The sequence below is a fragment of the Schistocerca americana genome, chromosome 7 (genome assembly GCF_021461395.2).
Source record: "Schistocerca americana isolate TAMUIC-IGC-003095 chromosome 7, iqSchAmer2.1, whole genome shotgun sequence".
In the NCBI taxonomy this organism is placed as follows: Eukaryota; Metazoa; Arthropoda; class Insecta; order Orthoptera; family Acrididae; genus Schistocerca; species Schistocerca americana.
In genome coordinates this window covers 486,358,520-486,382,257 of record NC_060125.1, presented here as the reverse complement: position 1 = coordinate 486,382,257, position 23,738 = coordinate 486,358,520, and the positions used below count along the sequence as shown (strand labels likewise).

General features: G+C 43.7%; 1 protein-coding gene across 1 annotated transcript; it reads right to left on the bottom strand.

The window, feature by feature from the left end:
- Window positions 1-865: 865 nt before the first annotated feature.
- LOC124621759 lies at window positions 866-19,139 on the bottom strand. The gene is made up of 3 exons (XM_047147174.1): window positions 19,048-19,139; window positions 12,047-12,181; window positions 866-1,214 (listed from the first exon to the last, which is right to left on the bottom strand). Exons 1-3 carry the CDS (start codon window positions 19,136-19,138, stop codon window positions 922-924), a joined length of 519 nt encoding a protein of 172 aa, XP_047003130.1. The 5' UTR covers window position 19,139; the 3' UTR covers window positions 866-921.
- Between the last annotated feature and the right edge of the window lie 4,599 nt (window positions 19,140-23,738).

Here is a 23,738-nt window from a genome sequence, read left to right as displayed (position 1 = left end):
GAACCGGCCGGTCTGTGGATGGTTTTTAGGCGGTTTTCCATCTGCCTCGGCGAATGCGGGCTGGTTCCCCTTATTCCGCCTCAGTTACACTATGTCGGCGATTGCTGCGCGAACAAGTTCTCCACGTACGCGTACACCACCATTACTCTACCACGCAAACATAGGGGTTACACTCATCTGATGTGAGACGTTCCCTGGGGGGTCCGCCGGGGGCCGAACCGCACAATTACCCTGGGTTCGGTGTGGGGCGGAGGAGGGGTGGAGTGGTCATGGGGTTGTGGACCACTGCGGCTGCGGCGGGAACGGAGCCTCTCCGTAGTTTCTAGGTCCCCGTTTAACATACAATACAATACCTGACAGATTAAAAGTGTATGCCAGACCGAGACTCGAACTTGGGACCTTTGTCTTAAGCAGACAAATAATCTACAAGCTGAGCTATACAAGCACGACTGATGACCCATCGTCACAATTTTACTTCCGGCAGTATCTCGTCTCCTACCACCAAACTTCACAGAAGTTCTCCTGCGAAGACGACAATAAAGCTGTGAGGAGGGATCGTCAGTCGTGCTTAGGTGGTTCTGTCGGTAGAGAACTCTCCCGCGAAAGGCAGAGGTCCCGATTTCGAGTCTCGGCACACAGTTTTAATCTGCCAATAAGTTTCGACAGTAAGAAATAGCTACCAGAGGTTCTTCTACGGGTTGGATTGAAACCAATTGCGGAGTGGATCCGCCGGTTGTCCATTTGAGGGTTAAAGAGAGGTCCCTTACTATGGGCTGTAAGCCAAGGAACCTTTCTTAATCAAAATTACATTTTGCTGGCCTGTGTCCTAGAGACAGAGGGAGGGTCGAAATTAAAGACGAAAGAATGTGCTCAACGGTCTGTTTTATTGTGTGGCTACATGAGTGGCTGGGCTGCTAGGAGCTATGCGCTGGTGGGCTCGCCGGAAACGGCCGGGGTGGTGTGGTGGGCGGCCCTACCCAGCCTGGGGGTGAGCGGCAGGGGCGGCGAGTGGCGGCCGGGGCGCGGCCAGAAGGGCGGCGCCAGCTGCAGCTGGCCCTGGCCGTGCCCGCCGTCTGCGTCGCCGTCGCCCTCCGCCTCCTCTTCGGCCAGGTCGTCGCCCGCGGATTCGCGGCCCAGCCGCGGCGTGAACGTGGGCATGCTCTGGCGCCGCGACGCGGGGGGCTGCGCCGCCCCCACTGGCGCCGAGCCCACTGCTGTAACCAGACACACACAGCGCCGTTAGAGAGTGATCCCACAGAGAAGGGCCGCGTAGAATTGTAGGATTCAACTGGGAATAAAAGGCAAAAAGACAGTCTCTTCTAGAGGAAGGGTTCCATTTGTTTACATATACGAGGGTTCTGTTCATTTTTGGAACAAAACCTACGGTCAGCTTAGAGACAGAAGTGACGACACTTTCTGCAGGACCTGGCCATCATTTTGCAGGGCAATGCTCAAGCACGTACAGTGCAAGCTATTACTGATTTCAGAATGAGGCCGCCCACGGTGGCCGATCGGTTCTGGGCCCTACAGTCTGGAACTGCGCGACCGCTACGGTCGCAGGTTCGAATCCTGCCTCGGGCATGGATGTGTGTGATGTCCTTAGGTTAGTTAGGTTTAAGTAGTTCTAAGTTCTAGGGGACTGATGACCTTAGAAGTTAAGTCCCATCGTACTCAGATGAATGAGATTTTCACTCTGCAGCGGAGTGTGCGCTGATATGAAACTTCCTGGCAGATTAAAACTGTGTGCCTGACCGAGACTCGAACTCGGGACCTTTGCCTTTCGCGGGCAAGTGCTCCACCAACTGAGCTACTCAAGCACGACTCATGTCCCGTCCTCACAGCTTTACTTCTGCCAGTACCTCGTCTCCTACCTTCCAAACTAGTTCTGCAAGGTTCGCAGGAGAGCTTCTGTAAAGTTTGGAAGGTAGGAGACGAGTTACTGGCAGAAGTAAAGCTGTGAGTACGGTACGTGAGTCGTGCTTCGGTAGCTCAGTTCGTAGAGCACTTGCCCGTGAAAGGCAAAGGTCCCGAGTTCGAGTCTCGGTCCGGCACACAGTTTTAATCTGCCACGAAGTTTCTTTATTACTGATTTGTTTGACTGTTGGGGTTGATAAGTGCTATACCACCTACTGCACTCCCCTGACTTAAACCCTCGTGAGTTCAACTCGATTTCTAAACTGGAGGAAACACTTCGAGGCATTCGCTTCAGAACTGCTACAAATTCATCGGGCAATAAACCGCACCGCTCGAACTTTCAACACAACTGGCACTGCTAAGAGTATCATACGATTTCCACATAGCTGGCGACGGGTTATACACAATGTTGGTGACTACTTTGAAGGTCAGTAAAACTTTGGAACACGTATCTATTTCGTACGAACTGTAAATAAATAGTTGCCGCTATTGAAGTTCCAATCCTCGTACATACTTTTTTTTTAAACTATCCGAGTGGAGCGGAAATCGGTAGATGTGATGTACGTGTACAGACAAATGATTACAGTTTCCGAAAAACTGGATGATTTATTCATGAGAAAGCGCTTCACATACTGAGCAAGTCAATAACGCGTTAATCTATCTTTACAAGCAGTTATTCGCCTTGGCACTGATTGACAGAGTTGTTGAATCTTCTCCCTAGGGATAATGTGCCAAATTCTGTCCAATTGACGCGTTAGATTGTCAGTATCACGAGGTGGTTGGAGAGTCCTGCCCATAATGCTCCAAACGTTCTCAACTGAGGGGAGACCAGTTAGTTTTGCTCGCCAAGGAAGAGTTCGGCAAGCACGGAAACAAGTAGCTGAAACACTTGACGTGTGAGAGTGGGCACTACCTTGCTGAAATATAAGCCCAGGATGGCTTGTCACGAAGAACAACAAAATAGGGCGTAGAATGTCGTCAACGTACCGCTGTGCTGTAAGGCTGTCGCGGATGGCAACCAAAGGGGTTCTGTTATGAAATGAAATAACACGCCACATTATTACTGCTGGTTGTCGTGCCATATGGTGGGCGACAGTGATGTTGCTATCCTACCACTGTCCGGGTCATCTTCAGACAAGTCTTTGTTGCTCATGGTCGCTCATTTAGAAGTGAAAATCATCACTGAAGACAATTATACTCCAGTAAATGAGATTCCGGTCCGAAGACGTGCCTGGAGAGGCCCCGGACAGTGGTGGGTTAGCAACCTGAGTGACGCCTGCCAACGGCGCGTCAACCAGAAGTGATGGTGTGGGGAGCCATTTCTTTTCACAGCAGGACTCTTTCCGTTGTCGTTCGGGGCACCCTTACAGCGCAGCGGCACGTCGACGATATTCTATATCCCGTTTTGTTCCTCTTCATGGCAAGTCATCCTGGCTTTACATTTCAGCGAGATAATGCCCACACACTGCGAGTGTCTCTACTGTTCGTCTTCGTGGTTGCTAAACCCTTCCTCGGTCGAGCTCGAGATTCTGACGATTTAATGCACCAATTGCTCAGAATTTGGCACGGTATCCCTTAGGAGGACATAGAACAACTCTATCAATCAATGCCAAGCCGAATAACTGCTTGCATAACGGACAGAGGTGGGCAAAGACGTCATTAACTTGCTCAATTTGTAGAACTCTTTCTCTTGAATAAATCATCCAGTTTTTCTGAAACTGCAGTTATTTACTTGTCTGTACTGGTACATCAAATCTAACTATATCTGTCCCATTCGGATAATTCCTTAATGGTTTGTCGATTTCTTTATCTCTGAGTGCACACTGCCAACCAAAAAAGAAGTGATGCATCTAGAAATGGAGGCGATAACGAAATGAAACTCCGCAGGTTGAGACGGTATCAAATGTTATTTCAGTGATTACAATATCAAGAGAAATTTACAAAGGAACTGGCAGTATGAGCCCAATCATCAATATGCCATGGCGGCGTGAGAAGCTTCCCATAAAGCCATTGTATCCTTTCCTGATGCTAGATGGACCACAGCTGTTGTAACTGGTCCTTGATATCCCGATTGCTGGTTCTGGGAAGGAGTTAAAGTCCGAGCTGGCCCGCCACGTGTTCTAAAGGGGAATTAACAGAAGTGATGCTGAATGTGAAAAAGTGGTTTTAGTCATATGTACATACTGTTCTGTTTCACTTTGCTTTAGCCATTTCGTTGAGAACCCATACTTGCACTTTCAAGACTGAATAGCTGTGCTACGCTATCAGGTCATTAGAAAAGGTTTGTTTTTCAGACAGCGCAATTATTTTAAGCAGAGGAATACATAACAAGGAGTCACTACATTGAAATATGTGTGCTTTTGGTGGTATTATATCGATATTTTGCTTCTTCATGGTACCAAAGTTCCTCTCTTAGACGTTGAATAGCTCATCATTCAAATGTCTCTTGTGCTGAGACTCTCAGTTCTGACTGCGAATTGCTCGTACCGTTGTTTCTGCGATGAGCAACTTGTACTTTAAGCACATTTTCATGTTGTTATGAGCGATCGCGGTCACGCACTTTCCTCGTCAGAATTTTCTTGCTAGACTTGAAGCCCAGTTTTGTCTAATAAAATATGTGAACTTTTCGCAAAGTTGGTACTTCGTTGTCTTTTTCCTAACCTCGAAGCAGTTGATGCTTAATGACACATTTATTGATATTGTGTATGGGATATTTAGTGTGTGTACTTTGCTAAATCTTCTTTGTGGCAGATACTTAAAATTCACTCCGCTCATCAACATGTGCCTCCTGCCATAATTTGCACACCACTTACATGCTCAACTTTAACATTTTGCTTACGCATTCAGTTATCGTTTTCGTCAACATAGCCACTCCCTACCACTTCTAACCGCCAATAAAAGTAATGTTAACAGCAAGCCGCTGTGACTGCCTGTGAAGGCATTTTCGTGATCATTTTCGGTGCTTCCAATGCGAGGCTACAACGTACACTACTTGGTAGTGAAACGTCGCTGTATCTGTTAACGTGTACGAGTTAGTTCGATGGTTTACGCTACGCTTTGTCAAATAGTAATATGACACTTTTCTGGGAGCAAAGGGTTGTGCGAGAGTCGAGTGACTTTGAGCGGGTTCAAATTGTTTCTGCTCATTGCTAACCTTTGCTATGAAACAATATCGTGCATCCAAGCAATATAGCATTGCAGTAACCATTGTGTGCGGCAGTGTTCATTCCAAAGTGCGGTGTATTGATACTCACTAACATTATTCACAAAAGTGGACCACGAGGAAGTATCTGGTCCTTCCTGCAATTCGCTGTCAATTCCCTCGACTGTAATCCACAGTACTGGCCGAAAAATTACGTTAAATGTAATGGAGCACTGTGACAGATAAAAGGAACAATGCAGTGCTACACATGGTAAGGCAGTCACGATAAAGAGCAACTACATACACCGGGGAAGAATTCAGTTTACCATGACGTCATAACAGCTTTTCTTTTTTTCTTAATTGCAATATAAATCAACATTATAGTTGTTTCTCGCAACCTACCTTCCAAAGTGTCTTACCAAACTTCCACAAGCACATGTCTCTCTCTAACATAGCTCTTCTGGCTCCTCCTTCCCGCTCTGTTTAAGAGCGTCCTCGTCTTCTTCTTCTATCAGTTCTAGTGCATTCCATCTTGTAAGAGCAGTCTTCCGCGGCTATAGTCACAATCAATAAAATTCTTCTGGATCTATGACCGCAACGTCAATGTGTAAACCGTCCGACGTTTCGACCACTATTGCAAGTGGCCTTACTGAGGAAGGACAAGAATTTCATTGACATTTCTTCATCTTCTTAGGTCCTCAATCCTTAACAAACTGCATACATGCCCATACCACCTCAATTGTTTTGTTTCGATTGTATCCATTACAGTTGTGCCAAGTTTCATTCTTGTGTATTTTTTAATTTTATCTCGAAGTGTCAACTTATAGCAAAACCTCCGAAATCCCATCTACATTGAGAATAATTCGTTCATTTGTTTTCCTGTTTGACGTTTTTATTAAGTATCTTTCCTGTCTGTCTGTTCAGTGTAAATTTTACATTTGATTTTAATATAATTTCCTGATGAGCTAGAGGCCTGACATTTCAAACATCTCAGTAGTAGGTAAAAATGCAATATTAAATCGCTTTCTTGTTGGCCGGTTCGGCAGGGACGTGAATGAGGTGAAAACGGTTGGTATCTTCTGATATTAGGCTATCTTGCAAGACTGGTGTGTATTGTGGGTAGTATCGGAATGCGTTTCAGGGGGTATACTTGCGGCCAGCTGAGCAGGGAGATGGGTGAGGACAGATGGATGGTGGGAGGGGGGAGGATGAGATGGAGAGAAACAGAGGAGGAGATTGGCAGATAGAGGTGGGAGAGGAAGATGGACAAAGAGGGAGGGCTAGGAGGAGATGGACAGACAGAGAGGGAAGAGGAGAAGCTGTCCAGAAAGAGGGGTGAGGAGGGGATGGATGAGCAAGAGGACAGTGGAGGACAGAGACAGATGGAGGGAGTAGGGAAAGATGGACAAAGACATGGGGGGAGGAATAGATGGAAGATATAAGGGGGAGGAGAAAACGGAACAGAGGGGGGCAGAAGGGATTGGAGAGAGTTGGAGAGAGAGAGAGAAAGAGAGAGAGAGAGAGAGAGAGAGGGGGGGGAGTGGACGAGGGAGGAGATGGACAGAGAGGAGGGCCGGGATATTGTCAAAGAGATGGAGGGAGGAGGTGATGCGGAGAGAAGGAGAGAGGGGAAGGAGGCGATGGACAGAGAGAGGGAGCCGGAGATGGGCAGAGTGTGGCAGAGAGGAAATGGACTGAGGGAGGGGGAAGGATGAGGTGGACAAAGAGATGGGGATGATTAGTGGTATAGAGAGAGGGGGGGAAGAGATGTGTGCAGTGTATGTGACATAACATGCAACGGTAAAGATGCAAGTATAAAACTAGTATTGAAATAAAAATATTGTAAAAAATCATGTAAAATTAATTTTGCTAGCTTCTTTATCTTCCGTTTCAAGAAAGTAACAATTAAACAGATTGGTATATTATTAGTAGGCAGGTGTAATACTTTACTATTTCGTATATCGAAAGGTGAAAAGACACTAAAATCAACATGAAATTACACGTAAGTCTCTTTCATAATCTCATCAATATGTTTAAAATCCTTTAAGAAATTTCACACGCATAAGACTAAAAACCAGAAAAAAATATTTAAATAAAAATAAATTTTCAATATAACACGTTTTAAATCGAAGTAAGAAGTGTAAAACAATTTTTCATAGGCCCATACAGATTCCTAGCCCAATACAGATAGTTCTGAAAATTTGTGAGTGTGAATGTTTAATAGCCACGAAAATACTTATAAGATTTAAAGCGAAAAACGTGGGACTAGTGCATGAATAGTTCACATCCTGTTCATAATCTGTTGCTCATGCCCCTAGATTTTTGTTATAAATTTTGCAAGTATTTTCGTAGCTATTAAAAATTCACAATCACAAATTTTCAGAAATACCTGTACAGGGTTCGGAATCTGTATAGGGCTAGGAGAAACTGTTTTATATTTTTTAGTCCGATTTAGAAAACTGCTAATTGAAAATTTATTTTATTTAAATAACTGTTTCTGTTCCATACGTTGCTACACTTTCTGAAATTAAGTATTCTGGTCTTCGTTTCTGATCTGATATGTGGGCTCCTTAAAACTCCATTTAATTGCCTGGATACTTGTCTACCTTTCCGCTTCATTAGGATAATTTGACGGCTCTGCAGTATTGGGGCAGGATCCTCCAAACTATTGTCTAGCACTACACAGCATATTTCAGCCATTGGTTAATCTTTGAAGAGGATAATTCTACGAGCACATTACGCCCAACTCATGAGCACCTTCCTCGAAACGCCAGAAATATACCAAATGGGATGGCCTACGATAGCATGCGGTATGAGCTGAAGTGAACCCGACTGAGCACGCTTGGGGCTATTTGAAACTCACAATGCGTCGTCACAGAAACCCTCCTCACACATTGGGTGACCTCAAGACGACCGCTGTGAAAGAGTAGGATAGGCTCGAGAAACTTCATCTAGACCACTCTGTGGGCAGCATGCTACGGAGTAGTCAAGCATGTTACAATGCACATCGTGGAGCAACTAATAATTGTTCATTAATTAGCAAAGTTAAATTATGACACTGTTCTTCCGGGGGTGGGGATGGAGGGTGTTCCATTGAACAGAAGGGTGGTCTTAAATGCGGAGAAAACTGAACCAACACTACATGTTGACAGTTAAGCAACACTGGTTCGTTCGTGCACCATCTTGTACCTTGAAACAGAAGAAAGCCTTTTACCATGGAACAAGTCTACTTGCAAATGAAAACAATCTCCCCTATAATGTAGCTACTATTTGTCGTTATGACGACAACAGTTATATCACTGTTTGAGAATGTATTGATTAACAATTACGTATAGCTGCTTGCCATCTGACACTGGCACATGTTAACAAGAATGTCTCTACAACTGCCTGTTGAATTTTACTGTTTGTGCGACAGAATTTATGCGTATAATCATGTTTTCTTATCTGACTGCGTTTACTGTTGCAATATCACTTCAAGGAAAGTTATACCACTCTGCGATTTGAATCTCACTTCAAGGAGAGTTATTCAACACGCTGCGGTATGTAAATCAGTAACATTTCTCCATCGTCTTCTTCGTCTGTCGAAAAGTTTTACACACGTACAGTGTTATTCAGCTCTTTGTTACCTTTTGGTGTGGTCACGCTGCGTTGTGTTGGGTCGGTTGTTTCTTGCGATATTTTGTAGTTAAATGACTCAGTTAAATAAGAGAGATCTACACTTGTTCTTTTTACATTATAGCTTATTGTTTCAACTGATACACCAGCTGTTGTGCTACACTGGTATTCTCTCTTCCACAATGCGTGCACGCTATGTAGCACTCTGTCAGAATTAAATCCATTCTCTCACTTTCCTTGAAGTGATATTGCACCAGTAAACGCAGTCAGATAAGAAAACATGGTTATATTCAGCACTGTCTTTTACCCTTATTATCCTGTCTTAACACCGTCATCTGTATCACTCTTTCTTCACCTAATTCAGTACCACTTACGTCGCCTTTACTTTGTCGACGTCTACTGCCGTAATCACCTCCAGTCCTTGGCGCGCTTTCAGGGGTGTGTCTGTTCGGCTGACGCCCTGGGGTAGTGTTCCTACGTCATATGACACAACAAGGAGAGCATGACTCTTCCGATGATTTCTTTTCGTGAGCGGGGTTTTGAGCTAATTAAACTACTACGTACTCTAGAGTCTGAATAAGGGTAACATATTTTATTTTACAGCTTCGAAGTTCAATTACTTATGACTGAATCAAGTGGAAGATGACTTCGGAGCACTGGAATTTACTGTAGATATTGTCATCTTGTAGTACTTTCACTTAGGTTTGCTCTGAATGTGCTGAAATTTCACGCAGTTTATACATCATTTTTGGTGAAATGTTATTAAGCAATCGGGAACGGTAATGGCAATGCCACGTCTATTGCAAGCTGCTGCATTCTGTATAGGGAAGTCTTGTACACACAGCGCTCGAAGCTCCTTAGCACATCCGTTACCTATACGAAGCCGTTCTTTCCTACCAATAAACGGAATATCCGAATATGGGTAGCTGGACAGGAACGTGAGGCCAGCCCCTACCAGTGCCGTAAATAATCTCACCTCGCTAGGTTTGGAATTACAGGCCTAACAGTGGGAGAACAGAAATTAAATATGGATGTGATCGTTCGGGCCATATGTTGTAAAACCGGTTAGTGTCACTGTTAACTGATGCAAATACAATTTCGTTTCGGCGTGCGGATATCTCCCTTCACCTTACTGGAATCCGATGATAGTGGAAGATTGTATGTAACTTCGGCCATTTGGAAATTAGATTAGGTGTACTTTTCGTTTCAATAGATCCTTAGTGAGGAGGTCCTCCAGGATGTAAAATATGTGAACAAGCAAAAATACACAATAAATATTTACAAAGAAAAACAGTTATATTAATGTATCTTCCATAAATCTCAGGTAAAGTGGTACTCATGGATGCGGAATAAAAGAAAAAATCTTACACGCATTTTCATTTGAAGGGTAATAAAAATTTGTCACAAAACATGTTAACTGTTCAACACGCTTAGGTGCATATGATAATTGTGATGAAACTGTAGACATGCATCATTAAACAGAAAAACCTTTTTACAACGTTTATTTACAAGGATCACATTACTGCTATGAATTTTTACACAAGTCAAATTGTATGTAACACTCACTTTGATTTAATATTATTAGTAACATATACATGTCAGTCGATTATGGTGAGAAATTCATCAGTGGAGTAGGAGGAGTTGGCCACAAGTAAATCCTTTAAGTTACTCTTACACTGAATTTTATTAGTAGTTAACTTTTCTGTAGTCGATGGGAAGTTACTGAAAATGTATCTTCCTGTTTTGGGCCAAAGTAAGTGACTTCAAATCTTTGTGAAGATTGTTCTTGGTTTTAGTACTGATTCGACGAACTGAGCTGGTGGTTTGAGAAGCAGATACACAGGGTGTCAAGGACATAGGTACCTTAATGTGTACTCAGTTCAGTGAGTTAGTTGTTTTCTCTCTGCATATAACAGTTTTCCCTCAAACACAACACATAATTTACTACGTGATGTTTTCTGCATGTTTTTAACTGCACCGGGAAGTGGATTATGCCTGTCAGTATAGACAATCCGTTTTGCATCCATGTGTCCACACTTTAACTGACCTACTGCCCAGGGAAAAATAAAAATTAATGGCTTGCTTGTGCCACATTTACTAACCAACCTAAAAACATACTATTCGTAATAGCCATAATTTATTAGTCTGCAAATGAAATAAAAACTGATGTAATGTTATTCAATACATTTTCATCAATCCCAATACAAATATCTTCACTTATACCTCCAACACCACATGTTTTTAATGACAAATTTCATTAACGAATAAATATATTGAGAAGCAATGTTAATATCCCTAGTTCCTTAAATAAACCTCTCCAGGATGTTCTTGATTTTACACCGCAAATAATTCTTATTACATGTTTTTGGACTCAGAAAAGTTGAGCTCGGTTTTATGAGATATCCCAAACAATAATCCCATACGACGTAATAGAATGAAACTAAGCATTGTATGCTAGCTATTTTATTTTTATATCACATATATTTAGCAAAATTCACATTGCAAATAGAGATTTGTTTAGGCAATCCAGCAGGGCTGTCCTATGCTACTCCCAGTTGAATTTATTATCAAGCTACCAAGAATTCGACACTTTCAACTTTTTCTGTCTACTTGTCACCAAATTTTAGGCATATGCTGCTGCGAAACTGCTGCGAAACCTCTTACTAGTTTTAAACTTCATATAGTGTGTTTTTTCAAAGTTTAGTGGCAAAGAATTGGCTATGAAGCATTTATTAAGGTGCATGAAAAATTCATTAGCCATTCTGTCTAAAATTTGATTTGCTATTTATTGCAATGTTTGTGTCATGCGCAAATAAAACAAACTTGACATCTGGTAACGCTACTAATGGAAGGTCACTGACATACGAGAAAAAATAAGGACCCTAAGGTCGAACCTTGTAGTTAGTTCGTCGTTTGATGATGCCTGATAGCTTAATACACGTCTGTTCTCTATTATCACCCTCGATTCCTATCAGAGGTATAGGATCTGAGCCATTTTGCAACATTTTCTGCTACACTGTAATATTTTAGTTTTCTTAAGAAGATATTGTGATTTACGCAGTCAAATGCTTTTGACAAAGTTCTGTGAGAGGAAGAAGCAGTAGGAGAAGAAGAAAAACGAGAAGAAGATCTAAACAGGAGCACAAGCAGTCCAACAGGCAATACATTGCAGCACTTTGAATGGGTCGCTTGAAGATTAATTCTTTTTTTATTATTATTACAGGTTACATGTGATGAAATGTCTCCTGATACAATTAATTTGCAGAAGTGATTAGTTTTTATATTTTTCTGTAGCAGTTTTGTCAGTTATCTGACAGGATGTAGTTTTCTCACGTAAGGAGTTACACGTGGTACGTTGAGGTGGTGGGTACGTACCTGCGAGGGGAAATATAATCCAAGGGTGTTCGATGACGTGCGCCAGCATCATGTCTCCCAGGACATCACGGTGCATGCGCGGCGAAGCCTGCAGCCAGTCCCACGCCATGCGGGGACGTCCACTGTCCGTCGTTCCTGAGAACATTATATCGATTTGATCACAGGTTTTTCCGCCATTAGGTAACACCACCGAAAGTATTCGCAGAAGCACCACACGAAGTACTCAGATGAAACTAAGAAAATAAGAAAGAATACGTTTTAATGAAACATATAGTATCTAATCAAAAATATAACGTGGAATTGACCATTAAGTATCACAAGAGTTGGACCCGCCAGTATAAAAGGATGTGGCGAGAACTGTGTTACTTTTTTACTTTTTATGTTTAAAATTGGCTTTTGGGACGTGCCCTAACACCATCTCAATAGTGGAAGGGACGACAGTGTGTTTCGACAATTCAGAACATTCATCGGGACCGCGCCGTATTCCAGAACTAAGTTACAGAGACTTAGACTTCTCCTATGACGCAATGCAGGCGATTTTCGTGTCAGTTAAGACAGTACGAAGATAAAGACCACACAACACTAAGTTTCCAGTTGGAGAAAATTTACCTCCCGGCCTCTCTGGTTAGGAATCTGCTGACCTCCCAACTACCGACGGGCACGTGTTGTCAGTTGAGAATGGGAAGATCAGCACATTTAAAAAAAAAAAAAAAAAAAAAAAAAAAAGAGAAAAAAACGTTCAGGTGTGCGTGAATTCCAAAGGAACCAAACTGCTGAGGTCATCGGTCCCTATACTTACACGCTACTTAAAGTAAATTAAAATAGCTTATGCTAAGAACAACACACACACCCAAGCCTGAGGAAGGACTCGAACCTCCGGCGAGAGAAGCTGAGCAATCCGTGACATTATGCCCCTAACCGCGCGGCCACTCCGCGCGGCTCAGTCATGGACTAGTCACTGGATGTCACCTGAATGACAGATCCATCAGAGACACTACAGATCTTGTAAAGATGCCCCGAGTCGACTGTTGGTGATGTGATGGTGAAATGGAAACATGAAGGAGCAACCAGTTACACCGGAACCCTGAAGACCTCATGTGCTGACGAAAACGGACCGTCGGACATTGAGTATGCTGGCTGTACAAAGTCACATGAAAATAGCAGAAGGAATCACTCGTGAGTTCCAAGGTGCTACCAGCAATCCAGATAGCACAATGACTGTGCGTGAAGGGTTAAAAATAATGGGATACAATGATTGCAAGCCATATATTTCCGGAGCCAGTGCTAAGTGACGCTTGAGGCGATCTAGAGAGACGCCACTGGACACTGGATGAATGGAAACGAGTGATCTGGATCATGCTATCCCACTATCCATGTGGAAATCCGATGGAAGGCTTTGGTTGAGATTCATGGTGAAAAACTTTAGCTGTCTTTTATTTTGCACACTGCTATAGTTTCGGTCATAGGCCATTTTCAAGCTTAGCAAGCATAAGTAGCAGGAATGTTGTAGCACGATGTAAACGACTGCAAGTCGCTGTTGCAGGCCAACCGCATCAATAAAACTGACCGTATGGTAATAACTGTACAAGAAATTGTCACCAAAAGGCCTATTCACATAGAAAGTCAATGCGAATGCCTGGAAAACGTTACCTGCGACCATGTGAAGTGTCATCATTGAGATAATGAGGAGGTGGCGCTAGGGTATGGGGGTGTCTTTTGTGGTTAGAGTGTGGTCACCCCTACTGCACTTAAGAAAACGCTAAATGCGGAAGGACATGGACAAATTTTACAGTACTGTGTATTGTGTACAGTAGAGGAATAGTTCGGAGACCATGATTCTTTGCGTCAGCATGACAATGCTCCCTGTCGTAAAGCAGTATCTTATATGTGAGGCAATGGTTCACGGACAATATTGTTCCAGAAGAGGACTGACCTGCCCAGTTTCCCCATCTGAACCCAATGGAACAGCTGTCGGATGAGTTGGAACGTCAGCTTCCCTCCAGACCTCAACCTCCAACATCATTTCGGCTGTTGAGAAAGAATGGGCTGCCATTCCTCCACAGATGTTCAAGTACCTCATTGCAAATATCTCCAGCAGAGCTCTAGTAGTTATAAAGACAAAGAGTGGACACACCCTATATTAATGTCCACTAATAGGTGCCCAGATAGTTATGATCAGATAGAGTACCTGAAGAACCTTTGTTTTGACATTTTGCTATTCGCCCTCGTCTCAGGATCTTTTGTCGACGGTCGTTTATTGGTTTTTCTGTTGTTTCGCTAGCACGAGTGGCTAGCACTATCAAAGATTCGCCCTCCACTGCTGATGGCAGTGGCAGGCTCCAATTCAAAGGGAGAAGGGGCGGGTGTTTGTGGAGGTAACGAACTCCCCCTCCAAATTAAGCTTTTCAGTAAAAGGCTCTACATTTTACATCTATCAATTTCAAAATTTCTCGAATAACTCTCGAAGAATCCAGTAACACGAAAACTGAAGAATTTTGACAACGGCAGTGAATTCTAGAAAATAATAAGCTATGTTTAACACAGAACATATCGCATTTGCTTGCCTACATTCCTAAGCCCTAACAGGAATCGTTTCAGTCAAGTGAAGTGCCTCTGCCGGCTCCTGAGGATTTTCGAGATCCACTAGTAGGATCGCAAATCACGTGACGTCGAGTAACGCCTCCGTCCCCGTCCCCCCGATATTAACTAAGAAAACATGACAGAAAGGCTGACTTCCAGGTTGAAGACGGAAGTGACGGACTGAGACTGCGTTCCCCTCATTTACACGCTCATATAACAATAATCTGCAGATATATGTTCACAATCGTAGCGCTAAGTGACATGCTGATAATGGTGAATGGGCACTTCGACTTTACATTGCACAAATTTTGATTTTGACAAAGTTGTGAGAGTTTGTAGCTATTATAATCCTTAGATCTCCTGCATGACTCACGTATTTTTCAAATTTTTCGTCGACTGCATTTTAAATGATAGAGTCCTCTGAAACGCCGTTTCTTGGTAGTGAGCTCAATAGGTTCCGGGACTAGATTCATAAAAAAAGGAAAAGTAAAGACGGTGATTTTAATGTTTCTAGTTTTAACGTAGTCTCCCCCCCCCCCCCCCCCTACCACTTGAGTACAACACGCACAACGTTCATACAACCATCTGAAAATGTCAGAAAAGTTACTTTTTTGGGATTTTGTTCAACTCCTGCGTCACACTGACTTAAATATCAATTACGTTGTCAAAGCATTCACCTTTCTTGTGAATTTCTGCACTTCGTCGTTTTGTGGTGGGTTCGCATTGATAACACCAAATGTCGTCATACGTAATTATTTTCTCTAGAAAAGAAATATCTAAATATTACATTTCAGTCACTTCACTGCAGGCGTACACGCTTCATCGCTTTTATTCAAAGTCTAGGTGTACAGGACAAACTTTACACACACTTTTCTCTTCAGATATTCTGGAGAATGTCTTGAACGCTTGATTTAGAGATGTTCTCCATGATGGCTTATGAACCAGCAGCATTGACATACTGTAGATGCACGTACACTATCTGAAGCTGCCTGCTCGCAACTGACTGGTCGAATGCACACCTCTTGTGTACAGTTCCTAGTTCAAGCAGTCAATGTTGTTATTGTGCTGACGCCACTGATATACCAGAAATAAAATCAGTCTTAAAATGTTTTGGACGGATGCTGTACCAACCACTGATACAATGACATAATAATAATAATAATAATATAAATATACAATATAGTAGAATAAATTATAATTATGTATAATTTTATAGTATTATATATCTCTGATAATAGAATATTTTAATAAAATAATAATTGTTATTGTAATTACGAGGATATTAAATCATATTATATAATTTATTGTTATAATTTTTATAATCGTAGGCACTTTAAAAGTGGGGGTGATGGATTCGTACCTGGTTGGCAGAGGGCGCATCTTTCTGGTGACATGTAAGAAAAAGCACTAAACGGTTGTTGGCCTAAGACGTGCCTGAGATCTGTGCTCTCATTGACCACGCTCATTTCGCATTAACTAAGTTCGTAGTCAAGGCAGCAGACTAAGGGAAGGAAGGATACTGGAGCATATCATTAATGTGTGATCTCTCTAATTCGAGTCCGCCCCGATAGTTGGCCGGCCGAAGTGGCCGAGCGGTTCTAGGCGCTTCAGTCTGGAACCGCGCGACCGCTACGGTCGCAGGTTCGAATCCTGCCTCGGGCATGGATGTGTGTGATGTCCTTAGGTTAGTTAGGTTTAAGTAGTTCTAAGTTCTAGGGGACTGATGACCTCAGATGTTAAGTCCCATAGTGCTCAGAGCCATTTGAACCACTTGTACTCGATAGTTGAGTGGTCAGCGCGGCGGTCTGTCACGCCAAGGGGCCCGGGTTCGATTCCCGTCTGGGTCGGAGATTTTCTCAGCTCAGGGACTGGGTGTTGTGCTGTCCTCATTATCATTTCATCATCATCAGTGGAAGGCAACGGGAAAGCACCACTGTAATCACTTCCCTAGACACTCATGCGATGGACCTCTCTGACGAGGCTTCCCCCCATGACAAGACCTGCCGTAAGCCAGAACAAAAAGTTTTTTCTCTAATTTGGGACTGATTGGTGCAAACTGCATCGCAATCCAACATTTGGTTCGGTAGATATTTATGTTTTAATTGAGTACTAGGATCAGAATTCTCTGGAGAGAACGTTGGCCGACCACTGTACCGCAGTGGCCCGCTGAGGTCCCGGTAAACCGCAAGTACCAGACCGCTGCCTCGGAGGGGTCCTGGAGTCTTGGCGTATGGATACGAAGGGAAGGAAGTGAAAGTAAGACGAAGTTCACGTGGGCAGACACTTCTGTGCAACAAGCGGTTGGTCTCGTCTCAAGCCCTGGAGCCACGGAGAAGAAAAAGAAAGGTACATTTTTAAAGAAATTAGCATGATTGTAAAACTATTTCAGGCTGTATTACGAATGATCTGTCACTGGAGGAACCAGTGTAGCACTTAATAACATCAGAAGTGTAAATATTAGGAAAAGTGAAGCGTTTGATGTCATAGTCGACAGTAAAGTTATAAACGGAGGTAGCAGACCATTGTTTGAGTCAGAAGTCGTCGAAAGTTGGAGAAAGACGGGGCCTTTAGCTGATGGCAGTTTCAGCTCAGTGGCACAACAAGCTTTGGAATTGTTCACTTCATGTTGACAAATGTGGAATATGAACAATAGGACAGGTAGTGCCTACTTGGCACTCTGATTGTGACAGTACCTACCGACTTAAACATTGGCAGCGTAATTTAAGGAAGCTTGCGTGACGTCATTGCCTCATCTACCTTGTTTTCGGTAAGTCGGACGATGTTTATTATCTATTGTGAACTTTTCGATTGTTGTATGAAATCGTCGCGGATGATCTGGTGCAGGAGAATATCACGCGCCTTGTTACCAAGCACATTCAGAACTAACTTGGCGTTTCGGTTTCCAAGTACCGCGTGGTAGGAGAAATAGTATCGTGATTTTAAACGGGAGTCACTCGTGTGATAAATTTAAAAGTGTTTCTTGTCAACAAGAATTAGCGTCTGTCGTAGAGGTTCTGGAAATTCTGGTGTGTGACTATTGGATATCTGCATATTTCTTGTTGCTAGTACCCATCCAACTTATCGGAGGACATAGTGCCTCAACAATATACTGTGTTTTTAAGAGATCAGCATGTTATTTTTTTCGTGATGTATGAACCTCTTCCTGAGTTGTGTTGGGTCACACAAAGATTAACTGAGCCACTCTATTTGGGGTGCAGCGTAAAAACGATTGCAGACTAAGGACAGGCAGAAAACGTGTGGTTCGATTACGAGTACACAGAACCTAAAAAGGTAGATGTCACTCGCTCACGCACCATTGTCGTTTCTCCGCTTACATCTGCTGGCAATTTAACCTAAAATACGTTGCAGGTGTGCTGTTTTGTGTATTCCTCCTGTTCGTTTATATACAGGTACTAATTATTTGTAACTAAATAATCTGAGAGGTTCTGGTGTGTGCAGTTCTTATTCTATGCACTAAGAATATTCTGAACATTCATTGATAGGGCTGAATATTGTTCGTCAGTCTTGGGTCCATACTAGACAGGGACTGACAGAGGAAGTAGTGACGATCCAAAGAACAGAAGCACGTGTCGTTGCGGGTTCAAAATGGCTCTGAGCACTGTGGGACTTAATAGCTGTGGTCATCAGTCCCCTAGAACTTAGAACTACTTAAACCTAACTAACCTAAGGACATCACACACATCCATGCCCGAGGCAGGATTCGAACCTGCGACCGTAGCAGTCGCGCGGTTCCGGACTGCGCGCCTAGAACCGCGAGACCACCGCGGCCGGCGTTGCAGGTTCATTTAGTAATTGCGAAAGCATTACGTGTATGTTCAGCCAACTCCAATGGCAGACCTTACAAGACAGGCGTTTAGCGCCACTATTTGGTTTATTGTTCATGTTCAGAGAGCGTACATACCTAGAAGAATTAACCAATATATTGCTTCCTCCTATGTACATGTCGCGAAAAGACCATAACATTAGAGAGATTCAGTCCACACGGAGGCTTACCAGCAATCGATCTTCCCTTGAACCATTTGCGACTGGAGAAGGAAAAGGGGGAAGTGACAGTGGTAACAAAGTAACCTGCGCCGCACACAGTAAGATGGCTTACGGATTATAGACGTAGATGTAGAATTTCGCTTGATACCACAGACGATGGTACTTTCGATAACGATAAGCGTAGATGTAGTATTGAGAAAATGCTTTTCGCTAGTATCTTCTGACTGCCTTGATCCATGGCTTCCAGATGTCTTGTGAAAATAGCTGGACTTGGGTTTCAAATGATCAATGCTTCCGGAATCCATACTGTTTGGCATAGAGGTTGTCATTCCGTTCGAGACACCTCATTACCTCAGTCAGTGCCTCGGAGGGACTATCACGGCAAGGCGCGCATGGGTTCCCGCGGCAGGACTCACCGTGGCTGGAGGCGGCGGAGGCGGCAGAGGCGGCGGCTAGTACGGCGACGGCGGCGAGTGCGGCGGCGGCTGGGGCGGCAGCTCCGGCCATGTCTGGCTGCAGAGTCTGCCCCCGGGGGCGGGCGCCATCCCTTTATATACGCCGGCCACGGCTCCCCGGCGGGGCTCTGATTGCCTCGCCTGTCGTGCAGACTGATCGCCGCTACGGATTACTGCTGATCCCTTGATTAACGACCAAAATACACAGCGCCATTCCGCGTGCAAGGCTGTTGCCGAATACAAAAGACATTTTGCTCCGTCGTTCGAAATTTACATCTACATCTGCATTGTGTAAGCCACTAAGAAGTACATGGCACAAGGTAGTTGCCACTGTTCCACGTATTAGGGTTTCTTCCGGTTCCAGTCGAGTAGGGAGTTACTACACTGAGGTAACAAAAGACATGAGATGGCGATATGCGCATATACAGATGGCGCTACTATCGCGTACACAAGGTATAAAGGGGCGGAGCTGTCGTTTGTACTCAGGTGATTGGTGTGAAAATTTCCGACATGATTTTGGCAATACGACGAGAATAATAGACTTTGTACGCGGAATGGTAATTGGAGCTATATGCATGGGATATTTCATTTCAGAAATCGTTCGGGGTTCAGTATTCCGAGGTCCACAATGTCAAGAGTGTGCCGACAATACCACATTGCTGGCATTACCTCTCACTACGGACAACTCAGTAGCTGACGGCCTTCACTTAACGACCGAGGGCAGTGGCGTTTGCTTAGCGTTCTTAATGCTAAACAGACAAGCAGCACTGCGTGAAATAACGGCAGAAATCAGTCTGGCACGTACAACCAACGTATCCGTTAGGACAATGCGGCGAAATTTGGGGTTAAAAGGCCGTGGCTGCAGATTACCGATGCGAGTGCCTTGCTAACATCACGACATTGGCCTACAGCCTCTCTCCTGGGCTCGTGAACATGTTGGTTGGACTAGACGACTGGAGTGGCCTGGTCATATCAGTCACGATATCAAGTGGTAAGAGCCGATGGTAGGGTTCGAGTGGGGCGCAGATTCCAAAAAGCCGTGGAGCGAAGTTGTTAACAAGGCACTGTGCAAGCTGGTTGTGCCCCTGTAATGGTGGACGGTGTTTACGTGGAATGGAACCGATCATGACTGGAAATGATTATCTTCGACTACCTGGTGTTCATTTGCAGTCATTCGTGTACTTCTTTTTTTCCGGTCACTGATGGAATTGTTATGTGCCATGTCACCTTGCCACAATTGTTTGCAATTGATCTGAAGAACATTCTGGAGAGTTCGAGCGAATGATTTGGCCGCCCACCGAACATATGGGACATAGTCGAAAGATCAGTTCGTGCGTAAAGTCCTGCACCGGCAACACTTTCGTAATTATGGACGGCTATAGAGCCAGCTTGGCTCAGTAATTCTGCAGGGGACTTCCAACGACTTGTTGAGTCCCTGCCACGTCGAGTCGCTGTACAACGCTGAGCAAAAGGAGGTCCGACAGGATGGTAGGAGATATCCCATGACTTTTGTCACCTCAGTGTTTTTATGGTAGACGATAGTGGCTGTCTTCGTTCGTTCTCAACCAATCATGAAATTATTTGTAATGAATTACATTTCTGAAAAAATCGGAGACTGTTTTCTCTTTAGTAACTGTATCACGGTATATTACGGCTTTTCTGCGTTTTGTCTCACGAGGAATACTAGCAGCCGTCTGTGACTATAATGTCTTCATCCGACCTTCACCTCGAGAACTTTCACTCTGAAGAAAAATACAACTAAAAAAAAAAGGTCCAAATGGCTCTGAGCACTATGGGACTTAACATCTGAGGTCATCAGTCTTCTAGAACCTAGAACTGCTTAAACCTAACTAACCTAAGGACATCACACACATCCATGCCCGAGGCCGGATTCGAACCTGCGACCGTAGCGGTCGCGTGGTTCCAGACTGAAGCATCTAGAACAGCTCAGCCACAGCCGCCGGCATATACAACTCATTTACAACGTCTCGGTTGAGGAAATCCTCAAGCCACAACCAGCAGATATTTCCTCGAGGAATACCTAGATATACACTATGTGATCAAATGTATCCAGACACCTGTTAATGGACATTTGTGTGGGATGTATCCAACTTTCGCCATTACGAGGGATTTAACTCCACTAGCGACATTTCAGTAAGGTATCTGAATGTCTGTGGAGGATTGGGAGCCCATTTTTCCTCAAGAATCGAACCCGGAGAAGGTTGTGATGTTGGACGTTGGAGGGCCTGGACCGATATCGAAGGGTTCGACATCCCATATGTGTTCCATTAGGTTCAGGTCGGGACTCTGGACAGACCAGTCCATATCAGGAATGTTATTGTCGATAAACCATTGTCTCACTGATACTGCTTTACGAAAGGGTGGATTGTCAAGGTGATACGAACGATTATCGTCTCTGAACTGTTTCTATACTGTACGGAGTACACAAATTGTGTTCATATCTTTCCGCATTTAGCATTTTCTTTAGTGCAATGAGAGGACCACACACTATCCCCGAAAAATACTTCCATACCCCTAACACCACTTCCTCCGTACTTCGCTATGGCACTACACATTATAGCTTATAACGTTCTCCAGACATTCGTGAAACCCAACCTTTTCCGTGGGATTGTCGCATGGATAGCGCGATTAAATGCTCCAAGTCACTTGTGTCCAGTCATACACTTCCCAGTGGCGTCGATCGTTACATCAGCCCAAATGTCACTTAGCATTCACCACAGCAATGTGGCCTTTTAAGCAGCTGCTCGACAATTGTACCGGATTCTTCTTAACTTCTTATGCACAACCATCGTGTTAGCTCGCTAGCTAGACTACTGGTAGCACTTTGCAATCCACAAGTGATTCCTTCCGCTGATCACATGCAATTTTTTACAATCATTCTCTTCAGTGTTCGATGGTCCCTGTTGGTCATTACACGAGATCTGGCTGGTATTGGTTTAGCTGGTTCTTCCTTCGAGTTTCCACATCAAAATCACATTACCAACACTTTACATGGGCAGCTTTGAGGTGTTGAAATGTCTCTGATGGATCTGTTACTCAGGTGACATGCAGTGACCAGTCCACATTAGAAGTCACTCTACTGAGCAGCCAGTTCTGTTGTTACCTCTTCTCCATTGACAACAAAGTACTCCCCGTGTCCTTTTATAATGACGGGCCCAGCTTTACTGTCTCCTACTGCTCAGCTCCGCATGACGTAAGGATGTCCAAATATTTTTTATCAGACAGTGTATGAATCGGACTTAATAAGGAAGCTAACTATTCGTGTTATGTCAGTAATATGAAGCTGTTTTAAAAGGAGTGTGCAGAACGTTAAAATAAAGATAATGTTGATGACAAAATTGTTGCATACAACATTGTATAGCAGCTACTAACAAAACGGCCCATGTGGCAGACAACATTAGCGACACCAGCTACCGCAAGTGACGGTACACACAGAAGACTGGTGATGATTCCAACAGTTAATCCCAAAACGTGATATCCAATACATTTTCTTCATGAAGGGCAACGACATCAGCTGACGTTTGTGCTCTTTTAACTGGAGGTTATGAAATGAGACACTAAAAGTAGTTGACGATGTTTCCTACTTGGGCAGCACAACGACAGATGATCGAAGAAGTAAAGAGGGTATAAAATGTGTAATGGTAAAAGCAAGAACATATTTTCAGAAATAGAGAAATACGTTTACATCTAATATAAATTTAAGTGTTAAGAAGTCTTTCCTGCAAGTATTTGTCTCGAGAGTAGTCGTATATGGGAGTGAAACGTCGAAATTAATTAGTGCAGACAGGAGGAAAATGAACGATTTTGAAATGGTATGCTACGCAAAAATGCTGCAGATTAGTTATGCATATTTGATAACTAATGCATATTTGATAACTAATGAAGTATGGAATGGAATAGGAAAAAATGACATAACAGGCACAGGCTGATAAAACGCATCGCAAAGCATCAAGTGAGAATTAATTTGACGAAGGAGGGAAGGGCGAGAGCGTAAAAATTGTAGAACGAGACCTAGGCTTGACCATAATAAACAGGTACAAGTGGACGGAGGTTGCAGTGGTCGTGCAGAGATGAAGAGGCTTGCACAGGGTAGACTATCATGGAGAGTTGCATGAAACCAGTCTCTGGACTTAAAAGTCAGGACGGGGAGGGCTGGGGAAAGTGATGGTGATTCCTGAGGGAAAGAGCGAAGGTTGTCAAATGTTGTTGCTCGCAGTTCCCGCATTGGACTTGTGGTGTGCAACAGTTTCCCTTTCTGCTTCAATACTAAGCTGTGGGAATCGTGCCATTTTTGCGAAAAGGAAAATGATAATGAGCTATGGAACACTTGAGTTTTGTGTTAAGAGGAAATTAATGGAAGATCCATTAGATCAGAATATTTAATCGATACCACGGAATGTGATACATAACAGTTTTAGTGACTGTTAGTAGTTGACTAACGTACTGCTACTCTTCTTTTATTGTTTCATTCAGATATGTGTGCCTTGTATAAATGAGAGGACGTTCAAAGCAGATTTGGAGCGTTGCAGAAGAACCCGGGCTGTCAGGGGAGCTAGGTAGGCTGCCATCCTTGGAGATGTTTCGCAGAAGAACACGTCCCGAGAGGTGCAGGTCAATTGTTCGCAGGCCAC

What these genes read in the sequence shown, in the direction of transcription:
- LOC124621759 (XM_047147174.1), bottom strand. Translation starts at nt 19,138, where the DNA reads ATGGCCGGAGCTGCCGCCCCAGCCGCCGCCGCACTCGCCGCCGTCGCC. An exon ending in CTCCGCCGCCTCCAGCCACG is followed by an intron (nt 12,182 to 19,047) that starts GTGAGTCCTGCC and finishes TAATGTTCTCAG; the next exon opens with GAACGACGGACAGTGGACGT. An exon ending in GATTATATTTCCCCTCGCAG is followed by an intron (nt 1,215 to 12,046) that starts GTACGTACCCAC and finishes GTCTGGTTACAG; the next exon opens with CAGTGGGCTCGGCGCCAGTG.